The 27,432-nt window shown below is 35.4% G+C and overlaps 1 protein-coding gene across 1 annotated transcript in view; it reads left to right on the top strand.

The window, feature by feature from the left end:
* Nucleotides 1–27,432, top strand: part of EXOC4 (exocyst complex component 4) — a 911,913-nt gene that overhangs the window by 105,978 nt on the left and 778,503 nt on the right. The window contains 1 exon segment of the mRNA XM_074267888.1: nt 9,789–9,963. Within this exon segment, the coding sequence (XP_074123989.1) occupies nt 9,789–9,963 (175 nt within the window).

The following is a 27,432-nucleotide window of genomic DNA, read 5'->3' as shown; positions in this document are numbered from 1 at the left end:
GTCAGGATCCTAATCTGGGGGTCCTTATTCTTTAGGCCCATTGTGCCATACACATATGGCATCTCATTTGGTTCTTTTAACATTCTCTGAAGTAGGAAATTCTGTTATTTTTCATGTCCCATATTACATGGAATTCTTTGAACACAAGTGTGGTTTAAAATCTAGTTATTGATCTCTTTCTATTTCACATATCAGACATCTGTAGGCTTAGAGAAATTAAATGACTTTCTAGAAGTCACATGAATGATGATGGATGGAGAGAAGACTAGGACCTAGGTTTCCTGTTCCCCAGGCCACAATTCTTTCCATTAAACCAGGATGTTTCTTGTAGTTGTGAAGATTATTTTGTTCAGTGTTCCTAGAATATGTATTTATTTCCCTCCATCTATCCTCATTCTCACATAGTTTGCACTGTGATTAGATATAGGTATTTGTGAGATGATTGGTTATGATTAATGTTGCAATCTGTGGCTGTGAAACTGAATAAAACTAACATTAACTCACAAGCCATTGACCTTGGGGTCGTCAGAAATTTTTTTTTTTTAAACTCATCTGGAGTCTCTGTAGAATCTGAGTTTAAAGCAGTGTGATTGAAAGTTTAGGAACTTGGATTTATTTCCCAAGTTTAGTCACTGATTTGCCACATGACCTTTGTCTGTTGGTTTCTTTATGACTTAATTTCATTACTTTAACACAAGATGCTTTATGGAATGGTATGCTTCCAAAGTGCTTTGAGGGATATAGGGCTCTGAAGAGAATGCAATGTAAATATTTGAAAGCCATTTAAAAATTATTGCTGTAGAGAGTAGAAGGGATATTTAATTTGAGAACAAAAGCTAAAATGACAAAAGGTAAGCTAAACTTTAAGTTAAACTTGACTACTATAGGATTGTGCTATTATAATGTAATAAAATATATTGAAGAAAAGGAGCCAGAGAAAAGAGTGTGCTGAAAAGAGACCTTTGTGCTTCTCTCTTCAGGGATGCCCTTTTACAGAGCTAGAGGGGGATTTAAGAGGCTGTCCAAACCAACCCTCTTCATTCAGATAGTTCCAAAACTGTTTCAGACAAATACCTGTCTATTATATTCCTGAACAGCTTTAGGAAAGAAAATTGAATAGTTTTTTCTGTTAGTCTAGTGATATTTTTAAAAAGCCATTAAAAAGTTATTCCTATGTCTGAATTTGCTTATTTGAATTCTCTTTCATTGATTCTTCCTTCACATTTTAGAACAGTAAGGAGATTTAGAGGTCAGCTAGATAATTCTGGCCCTTTACAAATGGGGAAAATCCCACCCAGAGAAGTTATGTGACATCCCCCAAATCACACAAATAATTAATTGCATAGCTCAGATTAGAACCAAGATCTGACTTGAGCTCATATCTCATTCTGTTTCTCAAAAGGTATTTCCTCTTGTCTGTTTCTGAGTGGAGATGGTGGCTGCTGATTACATTTCTATATTGTCTCTTACCCTTTTACTTAAAGACCCATTATTGAATTGTTGCCATTAGAAAACTCAGGACACTTGAAAATAGTATTATAAACTTTTAATGATTAGTGATATATGATCCTCTTGAAGTGAAAAATAACTACCGAGTAGTCAGCATCGTTGATGGTACAGCATGGTATATATATGGAGGAATAGCTGAATCCATTGTTTCATGGAATAATTATAATCAGTTTATTTGGTATTATTGCACATTTATGGATTTGGCAGGAGAGGATTTGGTTATTGTCTTTGCCTGTCAATAGGAAAGTAGAGGATCCTGAAATTAAGTTTTCAGTAGGTACATAGCAAAACTGAACTGATTTATACCTCATGGATATCTTTGCTTCGTGACCAAGTCCAACATATTTTTGGCTGCAGCACTGCATTTTCTGGCCAAAGGACGAATTTAAGGTTTCGTGTGTGCTAAATTTAGATTTGGGGGACTTTTTCTCCTTATCTTACATATTAACCATTTTTCACAGTGTGTTAAAGTGTCTTTGGATCATATACTCTTGCTTTTTTTTTTTTTTTTTTTTAATCAGTGACACATATTCCTTAAAAATATCCTTTCTACCATTCTGCCAGGTTTTTGTTTATTTTTTTATTTTTTATTTTTTAGTGGAAGGAGACACCAATATAATTCATATGTTAATATTTAGATAAAAGAAGTGAGTTCCTTAGTGGTAGTCCTGTATGAAATATTGTTTTGTAGCATATAATACATCATTATTATTAACTTAAGAAAAGAACATGGTCTTAAAATTTTTCTGGAATTAGTAGTCCACATGTTCAGATTCTAATTCTTGACAACTAAATCTCTCCATAACTATTTATAGTTTTTTTGATATCTGCCACTTTAATAACATTGCACTCCCTATAATCACCAGAGACTTCCTAATTACCAAGTCCAGTGACTTTTTCTAAATCCCTGTTTTTCTTGATTTTACAATGTTTTATGTTTTTAACTTAACTCCTTTTCCCTCCCCCCCACCCTTAACTTTCCTGCTTTTCTGATAGGACATAATCCTTGCTTTATAGCTCCCATCCATCCCCCACCCCCTAACCTCCCATTTTTTTGTTGTGTGTTTTTGTTGTTGTTGTTCTTTTTTTTTTTTTTTAGCTATTGTCTTTTCCATCTCTCCCTAAATTTGTTCAGAGAGGGTGTGTGTGTGTGTGTGTGTGTGTGTGTGTGCATTTAGAGAGAGCTAGAGAGAGATACAGAAAGGGACAGAGAGAGACATACAGAGACAGGGAAGAGAGGAGATCTATTTCTCATTGCTTCACCTGATATTTAGAAACTAATAAGTCTCAAATTTAAATCTCTAGCCTTGTCTTCCCTCCTGAAATCCAATTGTACATCTCTGTCCATTATCTTTCTCTATTTCTTATTTGTTTCATATTCAACATTTATGAACTCACCATTCCTGATACCCCAAAATATCTTTATATATATATATATATTTTACATATTTACATATGTTTATGTATATTTACATGTATTGTTTGATCCTTATGATAATCCTTTCCTTTTTACAAACGAGGAAATTGAGGCTGAGAGAGACTTTTGCTCAAATTATTTTCAGAGGTCTATTATCTCTTACTTTTCTAATCATTTCCTAAATTTTTTCTTGTTTATCTTATGCTTAGGTTTATTTAATTGATCAGAGAGAGAGAGAGAGAGAGAGAGAGAGAGAGTAAATTGAAGTCTCCTAGTATATTTCTTTTTTCTGTTTCCTCCCATAGCTCATTTAACTTTTCCTTTAAGAATTTGTATCTATGGTATTTAAGGCATAAATGTTCAATATTGATATTAATTCATTGTATATGGTATCTTTCAGCAAAATGTGATTTCCTCAATTATTTCTTTTCAATAAGTTAATTTTTGCTTTTGCTTTGTCTGAGATCAAGATTGCTACCCCTGCCTTCAGGATACATAATAAGCACTTAACAAATACTTGCTAATCAATTCTTTAATATCTCAACTATCTTGAATAAGTATGTAACTAGTGAATATATAAAATATATTTTAAAAACTACTAGAGAAGAAATTTTCCCAATTTTGCATCTTGAAAAGGCAGACCTAGAAATATTAGCTGCACCTGATTTGAGTTTCTAAAGAAGAAATGTTTGCTGGAGGTGACATGGTTACTTGGTTATAAATTCTCAAAATATGTGAAAGAGCTGCAGAGATAGGATGAGGACAGCAGGAAGTGTATCATTTTCAAAAAAATGGAAAAGACCAGGGATGACATTATTTTTTTTTAAATGCCAGTAGGAACACAATAGCAATGTTTGAAGGGAAAGGGAAAGGAAGATGGAGAGAAAAAGAGAGGAAAAGGGAGAGGGAGAGAGAAAGAGGGAGTGAGGGACAAAAGGAGGAGTGAGAGAGGGAAGAGAATGGGAAGGGAGGGAGGGAGGGAAGGAAGAAAGAAATGAGGGAGGAAGAGGGGGAAGAAGAGAGGGAAGGAAGAAGGAAAGAAGGGAAGTCTGTAGGGAAGGAGGGAGGAAGAGAGGGAGAAAAGAAGGAAGGAACAAACTTATATTGTAATCTAATGAAAAGTTTTATACCAAGAAGATTTTTGGCTTCTGAATCTTCCTTGTTTAACTCTTCTCCCAAGAGTCAGCACTGTGTAATAAGAAAAACCATAAGACCTGGGTTTAATAGCCAGTATATTTATATCATGGCTTACATTTATATGACTTTACAGGTTACCAAAAAAAATGTTAGATTAACTCTTTTAATCCTCAAAAAAACTATGTGAAGATTATTATAAAAAAGGTGTTATTTTCATTTTGCAAATGAGGAAATGGAAGCTCAGAAGTAACGCTATAGCTAATAAGTGTAAGAAGTGGAACTAAAAGTCAAGTCTCTTCTGAAATCAAGCCCACTACCCTCATGCTGCTCTCATGGGTCTATGACCTTGAGAAATTAATTTAATGATGTCATTATAAATATATATGTAGGTGATAATTCTAATTCATAGGGTTGCTATGAAGATCAAATGTGACAATAAAGTGAAATTACTTGGAAAATTGTAAAACATTATAAAAATAAGGAATTATTATTATTATTATTAGTCTGTTCTCATTCTGATTTCTCTTTTCCTTATCTTTTTCTTCTTTCTTCTTCCCATTTTTATTTCAATTTCTTCTCCTTCATCTCTCATCTTTTTCTTTTTCACCTATTGTTATGATCCTTTTTTTTTCTCTTCATTATTGATATTTTTATCTTCACCATTAAACATAGCTTCCATTGTGCTCTATGCAATTCCCATTCCATAGTGAAAAAAATTTCCATTTATCTTGGACCCTTACTTTCAGACTCCTTCTATATACTATCCTACTATCCTTAGTCTTCCCTGTGACAACACTGCGTCTGCAGTTATTCTTTCAATCTTTAGCCATACCTTCTCTCCTTCTGAAGCACTGAATATAGTAAGTTGGAATATTTTTTGTTCTCTCGCAATTGCTTCTAGATTCTCCCTTTACCACCTTCATTCAACATTTCTTCCCTTAAAGGTCACTTAATTAAAAATTTCCAATCTAACTTAGATAACCTCCAATATTCCTTCTTGGCTCTAACTCTGATCCTGTAAATGTATTGCTGGTTTTTGCACAGGGATAAAAAGTATTAGTTTTATGAAGACCAAAAAGTTTATTAGTAATGAAAGATAAGCATGATACAAAAGTATAACAGTGGCATTGTTAGAATAAAAATAAGTGCTATATAATCATGGGATAGTAACATTGAGAGAGCCCCAAACTTACCACGAATAATCCTTCTTATAGTTGGATCCTATGGGGGAACATTTGTGATACTAGAAAAATCCTTTGATAGAAAAATCTATATGTAGATATAGATAGATAGATATAGATATATCTTCCTATTAAAAACATTACTTGATATCAATACTTGTGGGATCATTGAACAAAGTTACTTTTGCTGTTACATCTCTAATAATGTTCTGTTTGATTCTTATGTACATGGAAGAGATCTTAATTGAGAAGCACCTCTGAGATAACATTGTACTCTGAATCAAATGCATTTTTAGAAATCAATAAATAATCAACGCCAAGATGTTCTTTTCTTGACACTTCTGATTCGGTTGTATGACTTTAAAGATGGGGCCAATTATAAAAAACTATTTGTTAAAATCTTGTCTTCTCAAATCTTCTTAAATCTTCATCAGGATTACCTGTCATGCATAAACCATTGTTAATACAGACATTTTAGAAATATTCAGACATTGCTACTATTCTTGTTGGCTTTATTTATTTATTTATTTTTAAATAATGTCATCTCTGGTCTTTTCCATTTTTTTGAAAATGATACATTTCCTCTGCCTTCATCTTATGTTTCCCTCTTCTCCCTGTTTCTGACTGTCTCTGTTTACCTCTATCTCTGTGTCCCTCTCATGTCTCACAATTGAGGAGGTGATGTACTATTAAGCTATCACTTTTTACTTAGATGATCAGATACTAGCTTAAAAATAGGTGTCATCTCCTTGTTCTGTAAGAGCTCTAAGGATTTTCTTTTGCTGAGTAGGACTTGGTGTGTGATGTGGTATGAGGTTCTTTTGGCTGAAAGAAGCAGAAATGGCCAATCCCTGGTCAGACACTTACTCCCTGGTGCTCTCCCACTTGTTTCTTTCCCAGTATCCCTGCTTTTTCTAATGAAGTGATTCACCATTGGTAGTTAAGCAACGGCTCTGGGATGGAATTAGGAGTTGGATCTGGATCTTCTGAGTTTCCAGCCTTCACTATTAGGCTGTCTTGTCTGTCATATTGCAGTGACTGACCTGCAATTTCTTCGTGATGTAGCAGCTAGAAACGGAAGGGGCTAGATGTTGCTAATATATCGCAGGGCACCCCTGAATCTGTGACCTCATTGATTGATTATTCTTTTCTGTATACTAAGATTACATTCCATCTCTTCCTGAGCATTCTTTGAAACTCTTGTCTGTGTCCTCCCAGAAAGTCACTACGAGGGGATCTACCCACCTGGCTGGGTATGGGGTGGGGATAGTCTTTCACAAATTCTCTTAGCAGCATGAGAATGCCAATGGGGCACAGCCAGCTATCAGTTATTCCTCTGGGTGTTTCTGCTCCATGACAGGGTTAATTGGAAGAAATCATATGTACTCATTTCAAGGTTTTTCTTTAGATATTAAACAAGTGTTTTCATTACAAGTATTTTGTTTTAAACTAAATTTACTCTTTTTGGTCTTGTGTGCAAATGTAGCCTCACTCGGTTAGCATAATGTTTCTGGGTCCAAATAATATTTGAAATTGATTTTAAGTGGTACAAATTAGTTCCTAACTTACAACTTATCCCTGAGAAACATTACTCTCATCTGTTTTCCCATTGGATGATATTATGAGAACATTTCAGCAACATATAAGGGAAGCAAAAATTGGTATAATTAATTGTGTAAATATCAACTGCAGACTGGAAAGGATAAAGAAAAACCTGCTATTTGAAAGGTTAGAATAACTGGTCACCTATACTATTTTATATATGTACATATGCAATGTAGATCAATATATAAATTTCCATTGATTCTTTTTCTTCTAAATTACAATGTCAAATGTAAGTTGGTGTTTTATCACAAGGTAGTTATGGACTTTTGCATTGGCACATTAATTACAATAATTGGGCAGTAAAGAAGCCATAGGAACAGATTATATGCTGTACGTTTTGATGAGATGTGGTTACAGCCTCTTATGGATGATAATAAAATCTTGTTAATTGACACTTCTGATGTGCTCTCATTTCTACTTTTCAGGTTGGTTTATAAATCTTTTCAGGAACTATGCATCTAGATTTTACAAATGAATATTTCCTATAATTCTCTGTCACTATTTTTTGAATTCATTTGTTCATTTAACAATTACTTGTTGAGCAATGTGCAAGGCACTGTGCTAGGCTCTGAGAGAGATCTATGTAAGTCATGACTCCTGACTTTAAGGAGCATTATGTTTTAGACTTCTGTATGAATCACCATAAAGCAATGCATAATAATTGGGTATAGAGTATGATAGTTCAGCAGAGAGAGATTGATCAATGAAGGCTAAGGGACATAGATAATGTAAGAGAAGCAGGTTTTGTTTTGTATGTATGAAACTCCTGAGTTAAATTCTCCTAGAGATGGTCAGCTATATTCTAGAAGAAACTGTTCTGTGGCAGAGGATAGATGATATAAAGAGAACTTTTGGGGGCCAGCCAGTAGAACTCTGACAGTGGTATGGACAGTTTACTTCATTTCAAAGATGTCATTATTAGGATAACCTTCTAAGAACCTAGAAATCAAGGTCACTGAAAAAAATTGCCCAGAGAATCCTAGCAAGGAAAGGATATAATACACATAGAGAGTTGCAGGCTTTCACAATGAGAGGTGAATAGTGAATAAGTTAATTAATTAATTAATTAAGCAGAAACTTTGTACCTACTATTAAGCATTTACTATACGCTTGGTACAGGGCTTAATGCTTTCAACAAAGCAGTGTAGTCCCTGAAATGGATCAGTTATTGTTCAGTAAACTGGAGACTGATGGTCACTTTTAAATGTACCCATGTCTTGAATTGGAATTTTAAGGTAAAAAGAGGTAGCTAGAATTTTGTTTGTAGTATTTGTTTTTTAAAAGAAGATAAAAATTAAAAAATATATATTTAGCATCTGTGTTTTGCTAACCATTGACTCCTATCTCTTGTCAGAGATCCCTCTTTTTTAATTTAAGCAAAACAAATCAACCCACTGGTCTCTTAAGGATCATTATGCTCCTGTTTGGTCATATATACATATATTGTATTTAGTTTATACTCTAACATGTTTAACATGGATTAGCCGACTGCCATCTGGGGCAGGGGAAGGAGGGGAAAAATTGGAATAAGGGGTTTAGCAATTGTCAGTGTTGTAAAATTGCCCATGCATATATCTGGTAAATAAAAACTATTAAAAAAAAAAAAAGAATCATTCTGCTCCAGTGGACTACCATCTGATGGAAAGGAAATAGCACTGCAGTTGAGTCATAAGAACTGGGGTAAAATCCCATCTTTCTTACATACTACTTGAGTAATGTTAGACAAGTCACTTCTGAATTTCAGTTTTCTTGCCTGCAAAATAAGTTTGGAGAGAATCATTTAAGGTTCTATGTAGCTGTAAACTGATAATCCTTTTATCATGGCATTGCTTACTATTTTGATATCTTTCAGTACTGCTTTTCTTTACATTATTATGGTCTTTGTGTAAATTGTTCTCTTAATTCTGTTTTACTTTTTTTTGTATCAGTTCATATAAATCTTTTCAAGTTTCTCCACATTCTTCACATATCCTTTATTTCTTACAGTGTAACATTATTTTATTGTATTTGTGTAATATAATATATAATAGTCTGTTCAGTCATTTCATGATTTTTTTTCCTACCACCAGAAGTATTATTAATGAATATTTTGGCCCAAATGGGACTTTTCTGTCTTTACCCAACCATAGCATAGGGTCAAAGGATATGTATGTTTTCTTGATTTTTCTAGTATCAATGCAAATTGTTTTTCAGAACACTTGGATTGATTCATATGCACCTTGTGGGGAGCTTCCTATTCTGTCATTTTAATCTTTTCTCATATTTGTCAGTTTAATGGGTGTTAGATGACACTTTGTTTTTCATCCATTTATCTTCATGATCTTGAGTAAAACTCTTTCTCTTTGTGTCTTGAGCTGTTTTTTATTTTTTTGTAAATTTGGTACACTAATAATTGTGCCCTAATGTATTACAGTGAATGAAATGTATGTGACCTAGACAATTTTCTTGAGTCAATGTTAGGTTTTTTAAAACGTGGTTATGGGTTTGCTTTTTTTTTTTGTTGTTGTGCACCTTGCTGCTTAAGTGGCAGGTGATAAAATTGCTTTGGTATTGGAAAAAGTCAATATGCATTAGAAAGTGCCTAATTTATAGGAAGGGAATGGCTTCAACTGTATATAAAAGCTGATCTATTGTGCTTCATAGTGTCTCTAGTTTTAATATCTAACATTTATGTCTATGTGAACTTGATAGGGTACACACTCTGTAAATAGGAGTTTTATTACAAGCCTCACCATTGACTGCCTGTGGAACTTGACTGTGAAGTAACTTAACTTTTTTGAATATCCAGTTTTATTATGTATAAAACGAAGGAGTTGGACCATAGAATCTATAAAGAAACTTTCAGTTTTAGAGATATTTGATCCCTTTCTTCTCAATTGTCAATATGTTTGTTTTTTTCCTTGAAGAAGAACGAAAACCATTTCTCTCTTGCACTGTAGATTGCTTCTGGAGCTTCTGGAGCTTCTCTTTGACAAATTTAATGCTGTGGCTGCTGCACACTCCGTGGTCCTCGGATACCTCCAGCAGACTGTTGTGCCTCCATCAACTCAGCATGAAGATATCAAATTGTATGATATGGCAGATGTTTGGGTCAAGATACAAGATGTTCTGCAGGTGAGGTTCTCTTTTAAAAGATATTGATAAAGCATACGTTTTAGAAAAGTGTCACCTCCCAAATACTATCTTTAATGACAGGAAGGCTTAGAAGAGAATTTAATTATCAGGCAATCTAGTGCTATCATGGACATCTAGCAACTACCAAAGTTCTCATGACCTAGTTTCCTACTGCATATGAGTAGACCTGATTTTCAAAGGGTATATGTCTCACTATTTCCTGGGCATGTCTTTTAACTCACAGAAATCAGTTACATTTCTAGATAATTTTGTAATTACTATGCTTGCTCCATTGTTTTATGGATATTATAAGCTTATGTATAAGTTCCTTTGATAAGATTTTAGAAGTATAAGTTATATATGGAGGATTTTAATTAATTAATTAGAACATAATTGCTCCCTTTTTGCCTGATGAGCTATATATTTAAGAAATGAATCTCCATAAGTACATACTAGTCTTATAAATGGTTTTTGATGACATATTATGTTTATAGCTAATTTTATCATAAAGTTTTTGAATTGTGCCTTTAATTTGTCTAGTTCTCTATATAGTTCATTCCTTGTGAATTTATATTTCAAATTACATAGGACAAGGTATTAATATGAAATTCAAATGAAAGGCTGAAATTTTCCATTGCAGAATTATACGTATTACCTTGCCTCTCTTAATTATGTGGTATTTTCTATTTTCTTATACACCTTTCCAGGAGTTAGTACTGGTTTAGAAAATCTTGCAGTTTTTGAATTCATTGGAAATATTATAGCTTGTTCATAGTAATGTTATCATAAGCTATTTGATCAATGAAAAAAAGACAGATTAGATGTGCAAAATGAGCATGCTAAACATAGAATCTAATTCCATGTTTTTTTTTAAAGTAGGGTAATTTCTCTGATGTTGTAAAATGATTTATTCTTCTTTTAAAAATTTCTTGTATTTTTCACTTTCCTTCCTTTTCTTCTTTATTGCATTCATCAGCAATTTAGGACAATTCCCTTAACCCAAATTTCATCTGTTTGCCTACTAGTTTAGCTCCCATGTCAAGTGTGATTTTACTTACAAGTTCATAAAATGGTTTGGAACAAGAGAGCACTTTCTTCAGTTGCTTGGAGCAGTAGTAGATATTTAGGCTTTTCTGTAAAGAAACATTGATTGAGCATGAGCTGCCTGTAGAATATAGAAAAAAAAAAGCTGACATGGTCAGTACCTTCAAATAATCGATCAGCAAATATGTTTTGAGCTCCCACTAGGTTCCGGGGACTGGAAATGCAGGTACAAAGAAGGAAACAGTCCCTATTTGCAAGCTGCTTCTATTCTAATGCAGAGATTAAAAAATACATAAATACATACAACATAGACCTCAAGCAAATAAATAAAAATACAGGGCTCCAAAAAGTCTTAGTTTATGCTGTTAAAGCTTAAAACTATATTAAGACTTTTGGGTTGCCTTGTCTATGAAGTGTAGTTAGATATAAGCTTAGGAGAGAAGATACTAGCAGGTGAAAGTAATCAAGAAAGACTTCATATAGAGTAGTTTGCTGGAGCTACGTCTTTTGAAGAAGATAACTCTGTGAAGTAGAGAGAAAGTACATTCCAGGTATGGGGAATGGTGTAGGCCAAAGCTCAGATAGTGGAGATACAGTATTATGTGTGAAGAAAAGAGAAAAGGCCTGATTGTTTGAGATCAAAGCGTGTAGGAGGAAGAGTACTGTCCAGTGACGATTGGGACTATATTGTATTGTCATTTTAAAATTAAACAGATTTTTTTTATCCTAGAGACAATAGATAGATAACTGGAGTTGGCTTAGTAAGTCAGATTTACATTTAAGAAAAATTATTTTGGCAGCAATACATAGGATGAATTAGAATGAGGAAAGACTTAATATAGGGAGGCCCATTAGGAGGCCATTGAAATAATCAAGGTGAGAAGTGATGAGGACTTGGATTAAAGAGGTTACTATGTGAGTTCAGAGAAGGGGGTCAATGTGAGAGATATGCAGCTAGAAAAAGCAAGATTTAGTAAATCATTAAATAAACATAGATGAGCTGACAAAGAGTGATGAGTCCACGATTATACTGAGGTCATAGACCTGGAGATAGGAAAAATGGTGGTGCCTATAACTGAAATAGAAAAGTTTAGAAGAGGGAAGGGCTTAAAGAGAAAGCTAAATGGGATCAGTTCAGGATATCTCTGAGATATTCTCTTTGAAGTGATCTATAGGCAGCATAAGCTAGAAGCTTAAGAGAGAGATTGGACTTGAAGTATTTATATGTGACTGGGAGAATTAAACCCCTGGAGCTGGTGAGATTATCAAGACAAATGGTGGGAGAGTAGGAGACAGAGCTTTTTTTCTTTTTTAATTGTAGTTGTTTATTTTTAATATACATTGCTTTATGAATCATGTTGGGAGAGAAAAATGCAGAAAAAATAAGTAAATATAGCATGTGTTGATTTATATTTAGTCTCCTTAGTTTTTTTTTTTTTTTTTTTTTTTTTTTCCCTGGATGCAGACAGCATTTTCTGTCTAGTCTATTGGAATTGCTTTGGATCACTGAACCATTAAAAAGAACTAGGTCTTTCATAGTTGATCATTGCATTTTCTTGCTGTTATTATGTACAATGTATCCTTGGTTCTTCTAGTTTCCCTCAGCATCAGTTCATATAAATCTTTCCATATCTTTCTAATCTCAGCTTGTTCATCAATTTTTTATAGAACAATAATATTCTATTATTTCTTCAGCCAGTTAATGGGCATCTACTCATTTTTCTGATTCTTTGCTATCATAAAAAGAGCTTTATCAAACATTTTTGCAAATATGGGTCCATTTCTCTCCTTTATGATTTTCTTGAGATACAGAAGGAGATAGAGCCTTGAGGAAAATCCACTGATATGATCATCATCTGAATCAAGGACCAGCATAAATGTCTGAGAAGGAGCCAATTTGAGAGGGTAGAAGGAAATGAAAAGAGATTAGGGTCATGAGAGCATTCAAAATGGAAAGGTCATTAATTGTGTCAGGTACAGCACACATTCAAGTCATTTTGGAGTAACTCCCAAATAAATTCTCTGGCTGCTTTGAGAAAGAAGAAATCTCTTCTGGTTGGTGTGCTAGGTTTCAAAGAGGAATTGTGATTTTTGAGATAATTTTTGAATGATAGAAATAGGCCTTAGGTAATCAAATTTACATGACTATTGAAGAGGGAGAGGACACTTTTTGAATAGGAAGACACCTGGAAGGAGGGATATACTACAGTATTTAGGGAAAAGTAGTGTGTCTAGCTTGAGCTATTTGGTGCTGGTATACAGGGAGGATTTCAAAAGTGTTAACTGGAGTTAAGGAAGACTATCTTACTGATAATATTGTTATTTGAAGTTGCTTAGGAAGTAGTTTGCTTTTCTTTCTTTTCTTTTTTAAAAAGCTTTTTATTTTCAAAACATATGCATAGATAGTTTTCAGCATTCTCCTGTGCAAAAGTTTATATTCCACTTTTTTCTCCCTCCTTCCCCAGAAAGCAAGTAATGTAATATATGTTAAATACGTGTAATTCTTATATACGTATTTCCATAATTATCATGCTGCACAAGAAAAATCAGATCAAAAAGGAAAAAAAAAAGTGAGAAAGAAAACAAAAAGTAAGCAAACAGCCACAAAAAAGTGAAAATATTATGTTGTGATCCATACTCAGTCACCACAGTCTGCTCTCTAGGTACAGATGGCTCTCTCCAATACAGTCTATTGGAACTGGCCTGAATGACCTCATTGAAAGTAGCCACGTCCATCAGAATTGATCCACAGTATAATTTTGTTGTTTAAGTGTACAATGACCTCTTGGTTCTACTCACTTCACTCAGCATTAGTTCATGTAGGTCTCTCCAGACCTCTCTGAAATCATCCTGCTGATTGTTGCTTACAATAATATTCCATAACATTCACATACTACAACTTATTCAACCATTCTCTGACTGATTGGCATGCACTGAGTGTTCAGTTCCTTGCAAAGTAGTTTACTTTTCTACTGCGTCTCTTCTACTATATAGGACTTGAGCTGTTATTTTGGACACTGGTGGAGTTTAATGTACACTTTTTTTAGTTTACAAGAACTAGAAGGAGAAGGAATAACTTTTGTTTTTTTCTTAGTGTCTTAGAAAATGCACAAATGTTCCACTGGATATGTCTGTTCAGTTCTGTTCAACATGTGCAGAAATATTCATAGTGAATACCTGTCCAGTTTCATTTGAGATAGTCTTTTACACTGTAGTTTTTTCCTCTTGATGGCAATGGTGAAATGGCTTAAAGGATGATACTGAGAGTTGGCTGGAATACAAATTAGGTAAAGTCTGTATGTAATATTCAGGAAAGACTTTTTTTGTTTTAAATGTTTATGTAGACTTTTATACATGTAGCCAATTTCATTCTAAAGTGGAGCTGTTGGTAAGATACTCTTTGGATAATATAAGCTACTTTTGAAAATTAAATATTTGGTTGAGAAGAATGAGACACCTGCTGCTAAGCATGAAACAACATAAATAACTGAGGCAGCACATTATGATTAATGGAGTTAAACATTTTGGGGACAGAATTAAAGATACTTTCTTGAATTACTTTTTTCTTTTGCTAGAACATTGAAACATTCCTTTGCAGAGTGAATTTTAGAAAAGAAAATATTGCCTCGTATTGAAAAGATGCTGATGGTGGAATTTACATTTTTTTTCTATGCCTTCCTAGCAGATGGGATCCAGCCTGTGGTTGGAAGGCTCATTTGTCTCAGTGTGTTTGTGTCTGAGGACAGACAGCTGGGAGACAAGGCCATCACAGGAACAGGGTGTCAGAGCTTTCTTCTGCCTGGTGTCAGTCCTTCGACTTCACACCTTTGCTTTCCGTTTTCAGGTTTACACTCTTTTGGAAACTGTGATAATGGAAATACTTGTCTTGGCCTTCAGAGCCACAGTAGCCCCTTCTCAAATGTCACCTACTTGGTGGTATGCTTGTCATCCTGTCGACTGTACACTTTCAAGTATGAGGCTCTGAGGTTCACTGGAAAACACAAAACATCCCATTGTGTCATGCAGTACAAATGATGTGGCAGGATTACTTTGAATGAAGTATGCTTCTGTTACTTGTGCCTTAGAAAAATAAATCCAAAACTTGATGGAGAAATGGTCCCATTTTAAGACAACATAATCCATATAGCTGTTGTGAGTTTTATATCTGATTGTGTAAAGGGGTGACTGTGAATTATGTGTTATGGAGGCTGTGATTTCCAATAATAATAGCTCATGTTTATATAGTGCTTTAAGGATCATAGAATCAGGAGTTTAGAGCAGGAAGGGATATTAGAGGCCACCTAGTCAATGCTCTCATATTTTAGATGAGGAAATGGGACCCAGAGAGGTGAAATGATTTGCCCAATGTGATACAAGTGGTAAGTAGCAAAACTAAGAAAACAAACTTGTGCAAGCCAGATGTGCACAGGATAACTCAGAGGCCCTGATTAATACAAATACTGAATTCTCTTTGAAGTGATCCCCTTATTGGAATTAACAATGCATGTTTCCATTGGTCTGGAAACAATGTATTTTGCATCATTCTAACTTCAAAGATATGAATTTGAAGACATGCAACTGCTTCAGAGGATTCATTATTTGCTTTTGTTGAGTCTTGTATGTAATCAGGAAAAGACAGACACTAACAAGCATTGGAGAAGCTTCTTGTGGAAAAATATGGGACTTGAAGGAAGCCCATAAACAAAGATGGGGGGGGGGAGTTCTATGCATGGGAGAAGACAAGTCAAAATAGTCAGGATTAAGAGCTGGAGTATGTTATAAGAAACAAGGAGATTAGCCCTACCGGATCATAGAATAGATGTTGGGATGTAAGGTATTAGAAGATTTAAATAGATTATATTTATAATAGAATAGAATATTAATTTATATTTATATGCATTTGTAATACATATAAATATAATAATTTACAAATATAAATATTATAATTATAGATTTTTTTTATTTGTTCCTGGAGATGATAGGGACCAACTGAAGTTTATTGAATAAGAATGCTGGTATGGGACATAGTCAAACCTGTGCTTTGGGAAGATATTTAATAGTCAAGTGGGGAGGATGGAGTGGAATAGGTAGAGACTTGAGGCAGAGAGATAATCGTCAGGCTATTATAATAGTCCAGGTTCGGAGTGACAAAGAACTGTAATAGTGTCAGAGGAATGAGGAGGCATATAGGGGCTATGTTGAAAAGATTTGGCAATAGATTGAATAAGAGATGTGATGCAGAGGAGTCAAGGATGGTATACAGATTGCAAGTCTAATGGACTGGGAAGCTGGTAGTACCTTCAACATCAATAGAGTTTGGAAGAGAAAAAGATTTTTGGAGAAAGAAAATGAGCTCACTTTTGGACAGGTTGAGTTTAAGAAATGTCCAATAGGTAGTTAGAAATGTTAATCTGAAGGTTTGGATAAAAGTTAGGACTGGACTTATCTAGACTAGAGAATGATTGACATGGAGAGAATATTTGAATTTAAGGGAGCTGATGAGATCATAAAGTGAAAGCAGGGGGAGAGGAAGAAGACAAAGAGCCCAGAACGGAGCAATGGGGATTCTCCAATGGATAGCAGGCATGATGTGGGTAAAGATCTTGCAGAGGAGACAGTCAGACAAAGCAGTCATCCAGGTAGGAGGAGAACCAGGAAAAAACAATTTCAACAAAAACTTAGGGAGAAAATATTAGAGATGAAGGTGATTGACAATGTCAAAAACTATACAGAGTTCAAGAAGGATGAGCATTAAGAAAAGGCCATTAGATTTGGCCAATAAAAATCATTGGTAACTTTAGAAGAACAATTTCAGTTGACAAGTGAGCTTGGGAAGCCAGTTTGTGAGAGTTGAAAAGAGAGTGAGAGGAAAGGAAGTGAAGGAACTGATTGTATACAGACTTAGCCTCAAAAAGGAGAAAAGAAAAGGTAGGATACCTAGAGAGAATGGATGAATAAAATTAGGTGTATTTTTTTTTTTTTTTTTTTTTTTTTTTTAAGGTTGAGGGCATAGGTATATTTGTAGGCAGTAGGGAAGTACCAGTGAGATTGAGTACAGAAGGGGGAATGTTCCAGATCTTTCATTCTGTTGATTATCTTCACCTATACATATCTTGCTTGAACATGGTTGTGTGTTGCCTCCTACATTATACTGTGAGTTCATTGATAGCAAGGGTCTGTCTTTCCTTTTCTATGTCCTCAGTGCTTAATGCTGTGCCTGGTACATACTTGGTACTTAATAAATGCTTGTTGACTTGACTGATTTCTGAATCCATTGTGCATTCTATTATCCCATCCTGCCTCTCAAGGTTTGCCAAGCACCTTTCCTCACAATGACCTTGTGAGATAGGTATGATATTTTTTATCCCAGTTATAGAGATGAGGAAACTCAGACTCTCAAGGTTTAATTTACCTGTTATCACAGAGCTAGAAAATAAGTAAGATAGACTTCAAACCCAGATTTCCTGATTCCAATTCTATCCCTTAGGTCACACTCCTTTTCAAGACTAACAGTGATACCCTGGGCCAGTAATTTTCCTTTCAATACCTTAGTTTCTTTAGAAACTAATTCACATGGAGAGAAAATATAAAAATCATGTTAAAGCATTTGAGGTACCTCAAATGCTGCATGAATGTTTAATGATGATAAAATTAACCTCCTGGACAGGGAGCCTAAAAGATTCTGACAAGTTAAGAAAAGTAGTAAAGACAATTGATCCTGATCTGTGGCCTGGAGGGCATTTTGCAGGAGACAAACACAGTTTTTGTTCTGTGTCCGAATCTAGAACAAGATTATTCAGAGGTCTTTGCATATTCTGTATGATAGACAACCATTCTTTTGGAAGTGAAGTTAACTTCCTATGATGTTTTAGGCCACATGAGAGGAATATGAGAGGAAGGCTGTCTAAGCTCAGTTTCTCATTTTTGTTGCCTAGGTACACAGCTCGTTATTTTGGGGATCTTAATTCTCTAGAAAGTCATTATCAATTTCATGATTTTCTTTTTTGGTGAAATATTTATGACACCGGATGATGTTTTGCTTAGATAAGAGAACCTGGTGATCATATATACTGAAAGATATGAGATAGCTTGTGAAGCTTAAAGTTAAAATATCTTCCCCTAAATTAGTTTGCAGACTAGATATATTGGCAGCTAAGTCCAGCCATCATTGATGTTTAAAACCATAATTATTAGATAATATGGGAGTCCTTTTAACCCTATCTCCGTGTAACAGCTGAGGTACAGTCTATAGGTTTTTGTTTTGTGCCAAAATATTTAATTTATTCCATTGCTTTGATATGATATTGCACACCTTGAGCTAATTCAGGAACCTCAGAAATTCTCCTAGTCACTCTAGGATTCCTCAAAGGGACTATAGGAGGTCACTTTGCTTGTAGACACTGGCCATCCCCAGAAAGCTGTTCTGGCCGCAAGTGGCCTCTTCCTAGAGAGGAAGCCAGCAAATCATTGCATTGTTTTAGGCTTCAGATTCCTGATCTGTAAAGTAACTCAAGACATCTTCTCTAATTCAGTTCTAGTTCTGAAATATTGTAGTTAGAGACAAAGTAAGCAAGGGGTTTCCCATCAACCTTTTGTCATCACTGCCTTTCCTTCTTGTTTGATTTGTTATATTCCTGCTTGTTGTGCTTCCCTTCCAGCCTAGAAATTGAGGCAGAAGACTGGGACTGTTGCTTTATTTTTGTCTTTATGCTTGTAGAACCTAGTACACTTACTTCCCAGTATGAAGCTTAACAAAATGCTTTGGGAATTGAGCTGGAAGGTTTATTGAAATTTCAAGGGATTTTCATTTAGAATCCAAGAATGCTTCCTTCAGGAAATATGTTTGACCTTGTGGTCCTAGATTTAGCTTTAGAGGCCAGCTAGTTTTATCACCTCATTTTACAGATGAGGAAATTGAGGCCTGGAGAGGTTAAGTGACTTCCTGAGATCTTACAGATAATAAACAAGCATCTTCTCTCCAATTTACTCTCTGAGCTTTGGGCCAAGAAGTATAGGATCCCTTTAATATATAGTAAATGATAGCATTTATAGGAATGGAAGAAATATCAGTAGGGAGCATCATCACACCTTTTTTTCAAAAGAGATGAAAGGTATTGTAGTTAGGAGCGTTTACCCATCAGCAGCATAGCTGTTTGTGGACTCTTGTGTAACCATTTTATGGCAGCCGTGTGGGCATTTTGTATATCTATATATATGTGTGGGCATTTTGTATATCTATATATATGTGTGTGTGTGTGTGTGTGTGTGTGTGTGTGTGTGTGTGTGTGTGTGTGTGTGTGTGTACTAGAATGATATCAGTATGGGGAGTTGCTGATGAGAAAATTGCTGTTAAATGTAAAACTTCCTTTACAATTTAAAATCTTAAAACTTTTTCTCCTTCCTCATCTCCGGTCAGTTGTCAAGAGTCATCCATTCTACCCTCCACTATGTAGTTCAATTCCTTTCCCTTGTAGCCACTGATATGACAGCTGCCCCATTTTGGATCCTTACTTTTATAATTTTAAAAGTTTTCCTGTTGCTTTTCTTGTTTCCAGTTTATTGTCTACATGGTTGCTAAACCAATGTTTCCAAAGCACATCTTGACAGTAAAACTCCCATATCCAAGAAGCTCCAGTGGCCCTTCCCCCATACCTATATGTCTGTCTCTGCCTCTGCCTCTGCCTCTGCCTCAGTCTCTGCCTCTGCCTATCTTTGTCTCTGTCTCTGCCTCAGTCTGTGCCTCTGTAGTTTTCTCTCTGCCTTTGTCTGTCTCTGTCTCTGTCTCTTCCTCCTATAGAACAAAATACAAAAACTCCCCAGATTCTTTTTTAAACATTCTCCACAATCCAACTCGACTCTTTTTTTCCAGCCTTATCATACATGACTGCTGTGCTTTCTGCATTCTAGTCAAAGTGGTCTCTTGAATGTTCCTGGTAGTTTTTACCTTCTGTTTCTGTGCCTTTGGACAAAGTGTGCCCTGTATCTTGAACAGACATACCCTCTCTTGTTTTTTCCTTTTTAGAATATCTGCCTTAAAAAAAAAAAAATTAGGGTTCAAATGCTGTATCTCTACAATAAACTTATCCTGAGTCCTCTAGTCTGCAGGATTCTCTCCTCAGAAATTACTTTGTTTATACATTTTGTACTTAATAGCTATGTACATATTTCCCCCAATAGAATATAAGTTCCTAGAGGATAGGAACTGTTCCATTTTTGTCTTTGTATTCTCAATGCCTATTCTTCACATAGTAGGTACTTAATATATATGTATTGAATGTAGTTATTGAGTTATTTAATTGCTTGTGGTACTTAGAGGTTAAATGATTTAGCTTGGGTCACACAATCATTATGTCAGGGGTGAACTCAGGGAGTGAACTCTGGCCTCAGAGGCAGGTCTCTCTTAGCTAATTGAATGCTGTTTCACAGTGTTTGTTATGTGTCAGGCATTGTGAATATGTTAAGAAAGGGGAAAATGCCATGTGGGGATAATAGGTAATTTTATTTCCTGGTGTTGCTTTAATTATAATTATGTGTAGTCCATATTGTTTATGTGGGAAAATATTTTAGCTCATTTGATTCAAAATAGCCTTTAGTTCTAGTTACAAAAATAGTCATGATTGATTTCTTTGAGTTTCCTTTTAGTAACTGAACCAGAGGTACACTGACATGAAACTTTTTGCTGGGTTTTCATTACAAAATAAAGGTCAACATTTTACTCTTGAATTCATCTGCTTAATTGGTTGGAGAGTTTTGAAATGGATATCCAGCTCAGGAAATGTTAATGGATTTGGCCAGATTAAAGCAATGCCCATTAAAGAAAAAATTAGAAAAATAAATCCCCCTTTTTTCTTTCAGAATTATTAGGTACTGGGTTTATGGAAATTGTTATAGTATATTATACTCTGTATGTTGTCTGTCATTATTTTAAGGAACTAAAACGTCTTTATACATCTTTTCATAAATTTTTTTTTATCATTTGTCACATTATTACCATTAGAGTTAGCGAAACTAAGCCATGAAATTTAAATTCAGCATTTCACCTTTGAGAGGCAGCATATGGTAGTGGAAAGGCTCGCTGGTTTCAGGAGTCAGGAATGTCCAAGTTCAAATTGTACTTCTTGAAATAGTTATAATTCTGTGAACTTGGGAAAGTCATTGAACTGAGATGATTCAGACAACAACCTGGTACACCTGGCTCCCTGTTCAGATGAAGCCAAAAAAAATCCTACACTGAATTTAGGCTATACAGGCTTCTTCCTCTGAATGTGTAGACTTCTCATTCCCAACCCTGCTTTTAATATTTCTCGGTCATGCTGCCATTTACTTAAAGGGATTTTACAAGATTCTTCTAACAAAGGGAAATGAACTTGGGAAGTAAGTGTATATCACACATAGTTCTTTTGAGGCAGTTTTTCAAAATTGGTATTGTACAGTCAGATGAACAACATTGGGCTCATGCTGGCTCAGAGGGCTCCAAATGAACTGTTTTATGTTTTTTGTTGATCATTTTTCTGTGTAGTAATTTTTTTTTTTTTTTTTTTTTTTGGTTAAGTATACTCTTTTCTAGAACCCTTCTCCATCTTCTGCAAGAAATCATGACAAGAAAAGATGGGATATTATTTCTTGTCCTTCTTGTTTATTCTAATTGTGTGATTGTACTCCACTGTTACTTTACCTAATAGGTTCTTGATAACACATTCATTTGGTGGCAGTTTTTGTAACAGGGTTGCCTTAAGCATCTGGGTCCTCCTGTAGAGGTCTTGATACAGTTTTCCCCTATTCCTCATAGGGTGTTTTGCCCTCACTCCCTACCTTGACAGTAGCCTTTGGGTATGTTAGCATTGGTACTGTTCTTGATACTGTGAGTGGACTGGCCCATTGGGAGTTGAATCAGATGGCTCTGGTAGATTTTGCTGGTGGGCTTGGTGTCATTAAGGGGGCCTTGTGGAACTGAAAAATGCATGTCACACATGATGTTTTGGAATCAGGGGATATTTCTCCGTGGATATTTGTAAAATTAAGCATTTGATGTTGTGTTGCTTATAGAGTTTTACTATTTTTTATAAGAATAATAGTTTAATTTTTGTTGATAACACAGTGGCCACTATTGTATTTTGGTTGGTTCTGTGACCAAAAATCCCTGGATTCTTCATTCACACTTTTGGGCTTCCCTTTTATTCTCATTCAGGATTTGTCTGTTATTTCACAAATTAATCTAAATGTGATATCATTCTTTCCTGAGAGATGCTATGGCACCTGTTTTCTTTGTCACTTCGTTGACTCGACGTACTGCCATGATTGGGATTATCAGTCTTCTTGTATTCTTCCTCCTTCAATGGATTCTAAATCTCAAGGTCAGGGACCACACTGAATCCAGCCCTTAGAATTCACCTCTGTTAGCGACAACAATAGCTACAGCAGTGACTGACATTTGCATAGTACTTTGGTGTTTACAAAAAGCTTATATACATGAGCTCTTTTCAGCTTCACAAGTCTGTGAAGTAGGTGCTACAGGTATTTTTGTCACCATCTTTTACAAGTGAAACTGAAGCTTATGTGTCCATTATTACATAGTCAGTAAGCATTGAACTTGGAATCGGAACTGGGTATTCATGACTCCTAGTTAATTTTTTTCTATCTACTCTGAGAATGGTGGTAAAGATGATAGAGATGAAGATGATGGTGATGCTGGTAGTGATTATGTAGTGATGGTGGGGGTAGTGATGGTAGGGATGATAATGGTGGTGGTGATCAATACCACTTCTTTCTGGGCTTCAGTTTCCTAATGTAAAATGAGGCAATTAGGCTAAAGAACCCCTAAGATTTGTTGCTTTAAGCTCTGAATTTTATAAATGTTGGCATTATTATTTGTATATTTTATATCTAATTACTCTTTATCACTGTGTAATGGTGGTTTTTGTTTTTAGTAAAAAGAGGAACAGATATGATTGTTGCTTGCTTTTTTATGTAGTGCTTATCTGCAAAGAGCACAGATTACTTTCATTTACTGCTGCTTTGGTGTCTTAAAGGGAATGAGTCACACTCCTCTTCCTAGTTGCTTCTCCATTGATGGGTTGCATTTTGATAGTGGCTGAAATAATTCTAGTATTTATTTGTGGGAATTTAAATTATGACCTTAATTTGAGTATGCAAAGCTTAGTTTTAAAATTGAGTAGAAACTGAATTTCCAGATATTAATATTTTGTGACCTTAACCATAAATCTTCTGAGGCAAAAGGCAATGAAAATTTCCAATTTGGCCTATAAAATCTCCATTAGTTGAATGGATCCTGGTAATGAAAGAAACAGTGAGCATTTCTCTCAAAATGGTGCTTTTGAATGAGAAGGGTTGAGTTGCCAAAGTTAAATGGTGGCAAGAAGCTTTGAAGGTTCAAAAGTCAGACACAAGGCCTCTTTTGATCATTTGAAGGTCATAATTCAAATTTTTTTTTTAAATTTTTTCATAAGTGTGTTTAATGTGGTTGGCACTGTGTCCTGATTTGTACTACATCAGTGATTTTTCATTTTTTTTTTAACACCTTAGGGTTTTTTTTTAAGGGAATATTTTAAAAACATTTTAAAACATTCAGTAATTTAAAATATGGCATATTCATTTGTAAGGGAGAGTGTAGGTTTGATGAATATTTCAAAGAAAAAATAAATAGAATTTGATAAATGATAGGCGATAAAGAGGATATGAATCAAAGATGACTGAGCCTGGGTGGCAAGGAAGATAATAGTCTCGTTCAAATAAATATGAAAGTCATCAAGAGAAAATAGTGTGAATGTATATTTGGGAAACTTCACTCCCTAACTCTCTCAAGTCTCCATGATACTAAGACCCTTTCCTGTTGGGCTGTGCTGATTCATGATTGCCTTAGTCATCAGGATCAACTCCATCCCTGCTTCATTTTAGTCTCTCACTACCCCACCAGGTGCCATGGCACTGCCAAATATTCCCTCCTCTCTTTCTACTTGTGAAACTATAATCAAATCAAGTATGTCATTGTCCCTGGAAAGAGTGTTCCAGTTCCTTGTGAACTAAGAGTTCTGTAACTTTTAAAACCAAAATATCCCTCTTTGGACCCCACTTCACAATTTCACTTTGTAAATAACTGGAGATGTATGATTTTTCCTACTCAGCACTTCTCACCAGTACTTGTGGATGATGTTAATGACATATCACAGAGATAAATACTATTATAGTCTTGTCTGATACCTAACCAAAAACTACAAGATAGATTAAGTAAAGCTTTTGAATTTTTTTGAATATAGCAAATAAAAAATATCACACCTCAAATAATTAGCTGTTAATAACAATGAGATTGCTGCTAAGTGAGCTGCAGAAAATGAAGAAAGCTCTTGTGAGGGATATCTGTTCTCATGGGGGACCTGCAGGAGTGATAATTGACAGCAGATTAGTATGTTAGCAATGTGATATGGCATTGAAAAAGGCCAGTTCTATTTTTGTCATTGCACAAAATGGAATAACGTCAGAAAGCTGAGAAGTGATAGTCCCTTTATATAGAGTTCTGGTTTTGGCATATGCTTCATTTGCTGATGTTTTGGACATGTCAGTACCAAAATCATACAGACAAGTGAGTGGAAATCCCAAGAAGAGCAGCTAAAACAGTTTGAGAAATAAGCAGAGAAAAGATTTTGTGTGTTTAAAAAAAAAATTGAGTGAATGCTGTGCAGAGAATGGTAAGAGTAGAAAATTCTGGGTCTGTGTAAGGAAAAAACTTCCTAACAGAGCTGTCCAAAACTGAAATGTAATTCTTTGGAAGGGTACTCCATCTTTTGAATCCTGAAGTTGGGGCTTATTGTCAATTTTTCAGGCATATTGTGGAGTGTTCCTGTTCAGGAATGGGCTGGACTAGATGACCTTTGACACTCTTTGCAACTCTGATTCTTTCAAGGAGAAGAAAGTGATAATCTTTATTACCTGGGCTATAAACTGCTTTTGAAATAACAACATTGTTAACCTAGAAACTGAAAATGGACTTCAGCCTTCCTAATAATTTTCAGTAATTTAATTTCCACACTTCCGTGGAATTACTTTGGCATTTTGAGTTGTATAGATAGCATGGACTAACCAATTCCTTCAAGGACCCTGAAGTTATTTACACTTGTTTAGGTTTTGTCCTAAGCCATCCTCAGATTCAGTAGAGTAGAACAAATTCTTGAATATTAGTCTGGCTACCTGTGTTATATTTACTAAGGACAAAAAAAGGAAAATATTTTTCAGGAGGAAACTATTAATGCAAATAATATGCTTTATTTGGGAATTTCAGATCCAAATTTAAAATTTGGAAATGATTGAACTTATAGCATTTTTAAAAAATGTAAATATAAGGAAAGAGGGAGAATTAATATTTCTTAGGGCACAGATGAGCTACATAAAGCAGAAAGGAATCAAATGCAGTCTGTAGATAATGCCAGGGGAGAGTTCTGATAGATAGTAAGAATTGTTAGACTGTAGGATACTCTCCAAGGGAATTGGCATTGTATTTCTTTGGACATCTGAAACCATATTGGATTGAATGTAATATCAGTACAGTTACTGAATCAATGGCCCATTAGATCTTTTTGCTTTTTCCTTTCTCAGACTCCTTGTGATGCTGAATTAATCACTTACTGTGATCAAAAAAAGAATTATATGTTTTGGTTTTATAAACCTGGCCCATTTTTATTGCTGCTAAAGATTGACAGTGCAACTGAGTTGACTTGCAAAATTGGCCTGCAGGATTGACTGAGGCACCATCCTTCTTGGGTTTTTTGAGGGATGAGGAGGTAGGATGGAGTGTGAGGAAGATTTCGTTTCCATAATAGAAATGTAATAAATGATATGAGACTTTATTGGAGTGCAATTATATCATTTCAGTGAAGTCTGGTCCATTTGAGGTCAGGTATTGTTTTAGCAGGAAATGAATCCATAAGGACTAAAGTATTTCTGTCTGGTGAGTGTCTGATCTTTGAAATTGAATAGTTGCAAAAAGTAGTTAAATCCTCTAGTAACTGGCATTTTATCTTGAAACCCCATTTATCCCATCCAAAAAATTTCAGATAAAATATATCTCAGACCAAGTCATCACTGCTTCAGACTGTGGCCTGATTTAAGTGGGCAATACAAATAGGCTTTGATTAAGATGAAAAACATGTACTATTAGAACTTCTTAGAACATTGCCTGTTTTCCTGTTCAAAAAATTTTTTTTTTACAATCAGTAGTATTAGGATTACTAGGTGAGAACTCAGGTTGTCTGGACAATTATAAGGTGAGAACTCAGGTTGACTTGATAAGAGGATCAAGCTCATTGGTTGGAGTACTTCTTCCCAGACGCCCTTGCATTATCCCACGCCCATTCTCTGGGAGGATAAAAGAGGACACCACTCCAGAGATAGGAGAAGACTCTGCACTACATCAGGCTTGACGGGGCTCTCTGCAGGAAGGGAAGTCACTTCTCTGGACAAGAGTTAACAGCAACTGCCTGGAGACAACGGTTCACTACAGGAAGAAGAATCTGTCCAAGAGATTTGAGTTGACACAGCAGATCTCTTCCCAGAGAGCGATCCAGCAGATTCTGGAGATGACAGCTTGCTACAATTGGCGCCCAACGTGGGGCAAGGACTTTTGCTTATCCTGACAAGAGGAGCTAGACCAGACCTTCGCAATTTGGCTCCCGAATAGGAGCAGACACGGTCCTGATTCCAGTGGAAAAGCCTCCCATCCAGATCTCAGTCTCTCTGACCCAGAACCGTGAGTAACGAGGAAACTTTGTTAAAGATTAAGTGAGCGTGCTAATAGATAAATAAGGAACTTAACTTGTTAAGGGCTAAACCAGCAATCTCTTATAGCTGAAATGGGGCAGATTTAGCTAAATACAATCCCTTGACCTCAGCTGACTCAGCCCCAGCCCAGATTGCTAAACTCTTGGCCGCATTAAGACGCACATCCCCTTGATTCTTAGAGGAAGAAAAGATAGATGTAGATAAATGGAAGCTAGTGGGATTTGAAATGAAAGAATTTCACGCAAAAAATGGGCCTCGTTCAATTTCTGCAGAAGTATTTTATATCTACAACATAGTTCAATTAGCCTTAAACTATCAAGCAAGTTGTAGGAGAAGGAAAAGTTTTAAAAATGAACAGAGGAAGAAGTGTGAGGAAAAAAGGAAACATCAAGATCTTGCCCTCGAGCAAGAGGATTTAAATGAGGAATTAGGGTATGATTCTCTTGAAGAAGCTTCAACCCTGCCTAGAGAACAGATTATTGACAGGCCCACATCAACCCCACCTTCAGAGGTGGAGGAAGAAGAAGGAGGAGAAGAGGCAGAAACACAAACAGAATTGCCTGTGAAGCAGCCTAAGCCTATGACAAGATTAAAAAAAGCATTGGTTAAAGCTAAGAGAGAAGGACAGGATATAAG

Source organism: Sminthopsis crassicaudata, chromosome 5, assembly GCF_048593235.1.
Source record: "Sminthopsis crassicaudata isolate SCR6 chromosome 5, ASM4859323v1, whole genome shotgun sequence".
Taxonomy (NCBI): Eukaryota; Metazoa; Chordata; class Mammalia; order Dasyuromorphia; family Dasyuridae; genus Sminthopsis; species Sminthopsis crassicaudata.
This window is presented reverse-complemented; position numbering and strand designations above follow the sequence as displayed.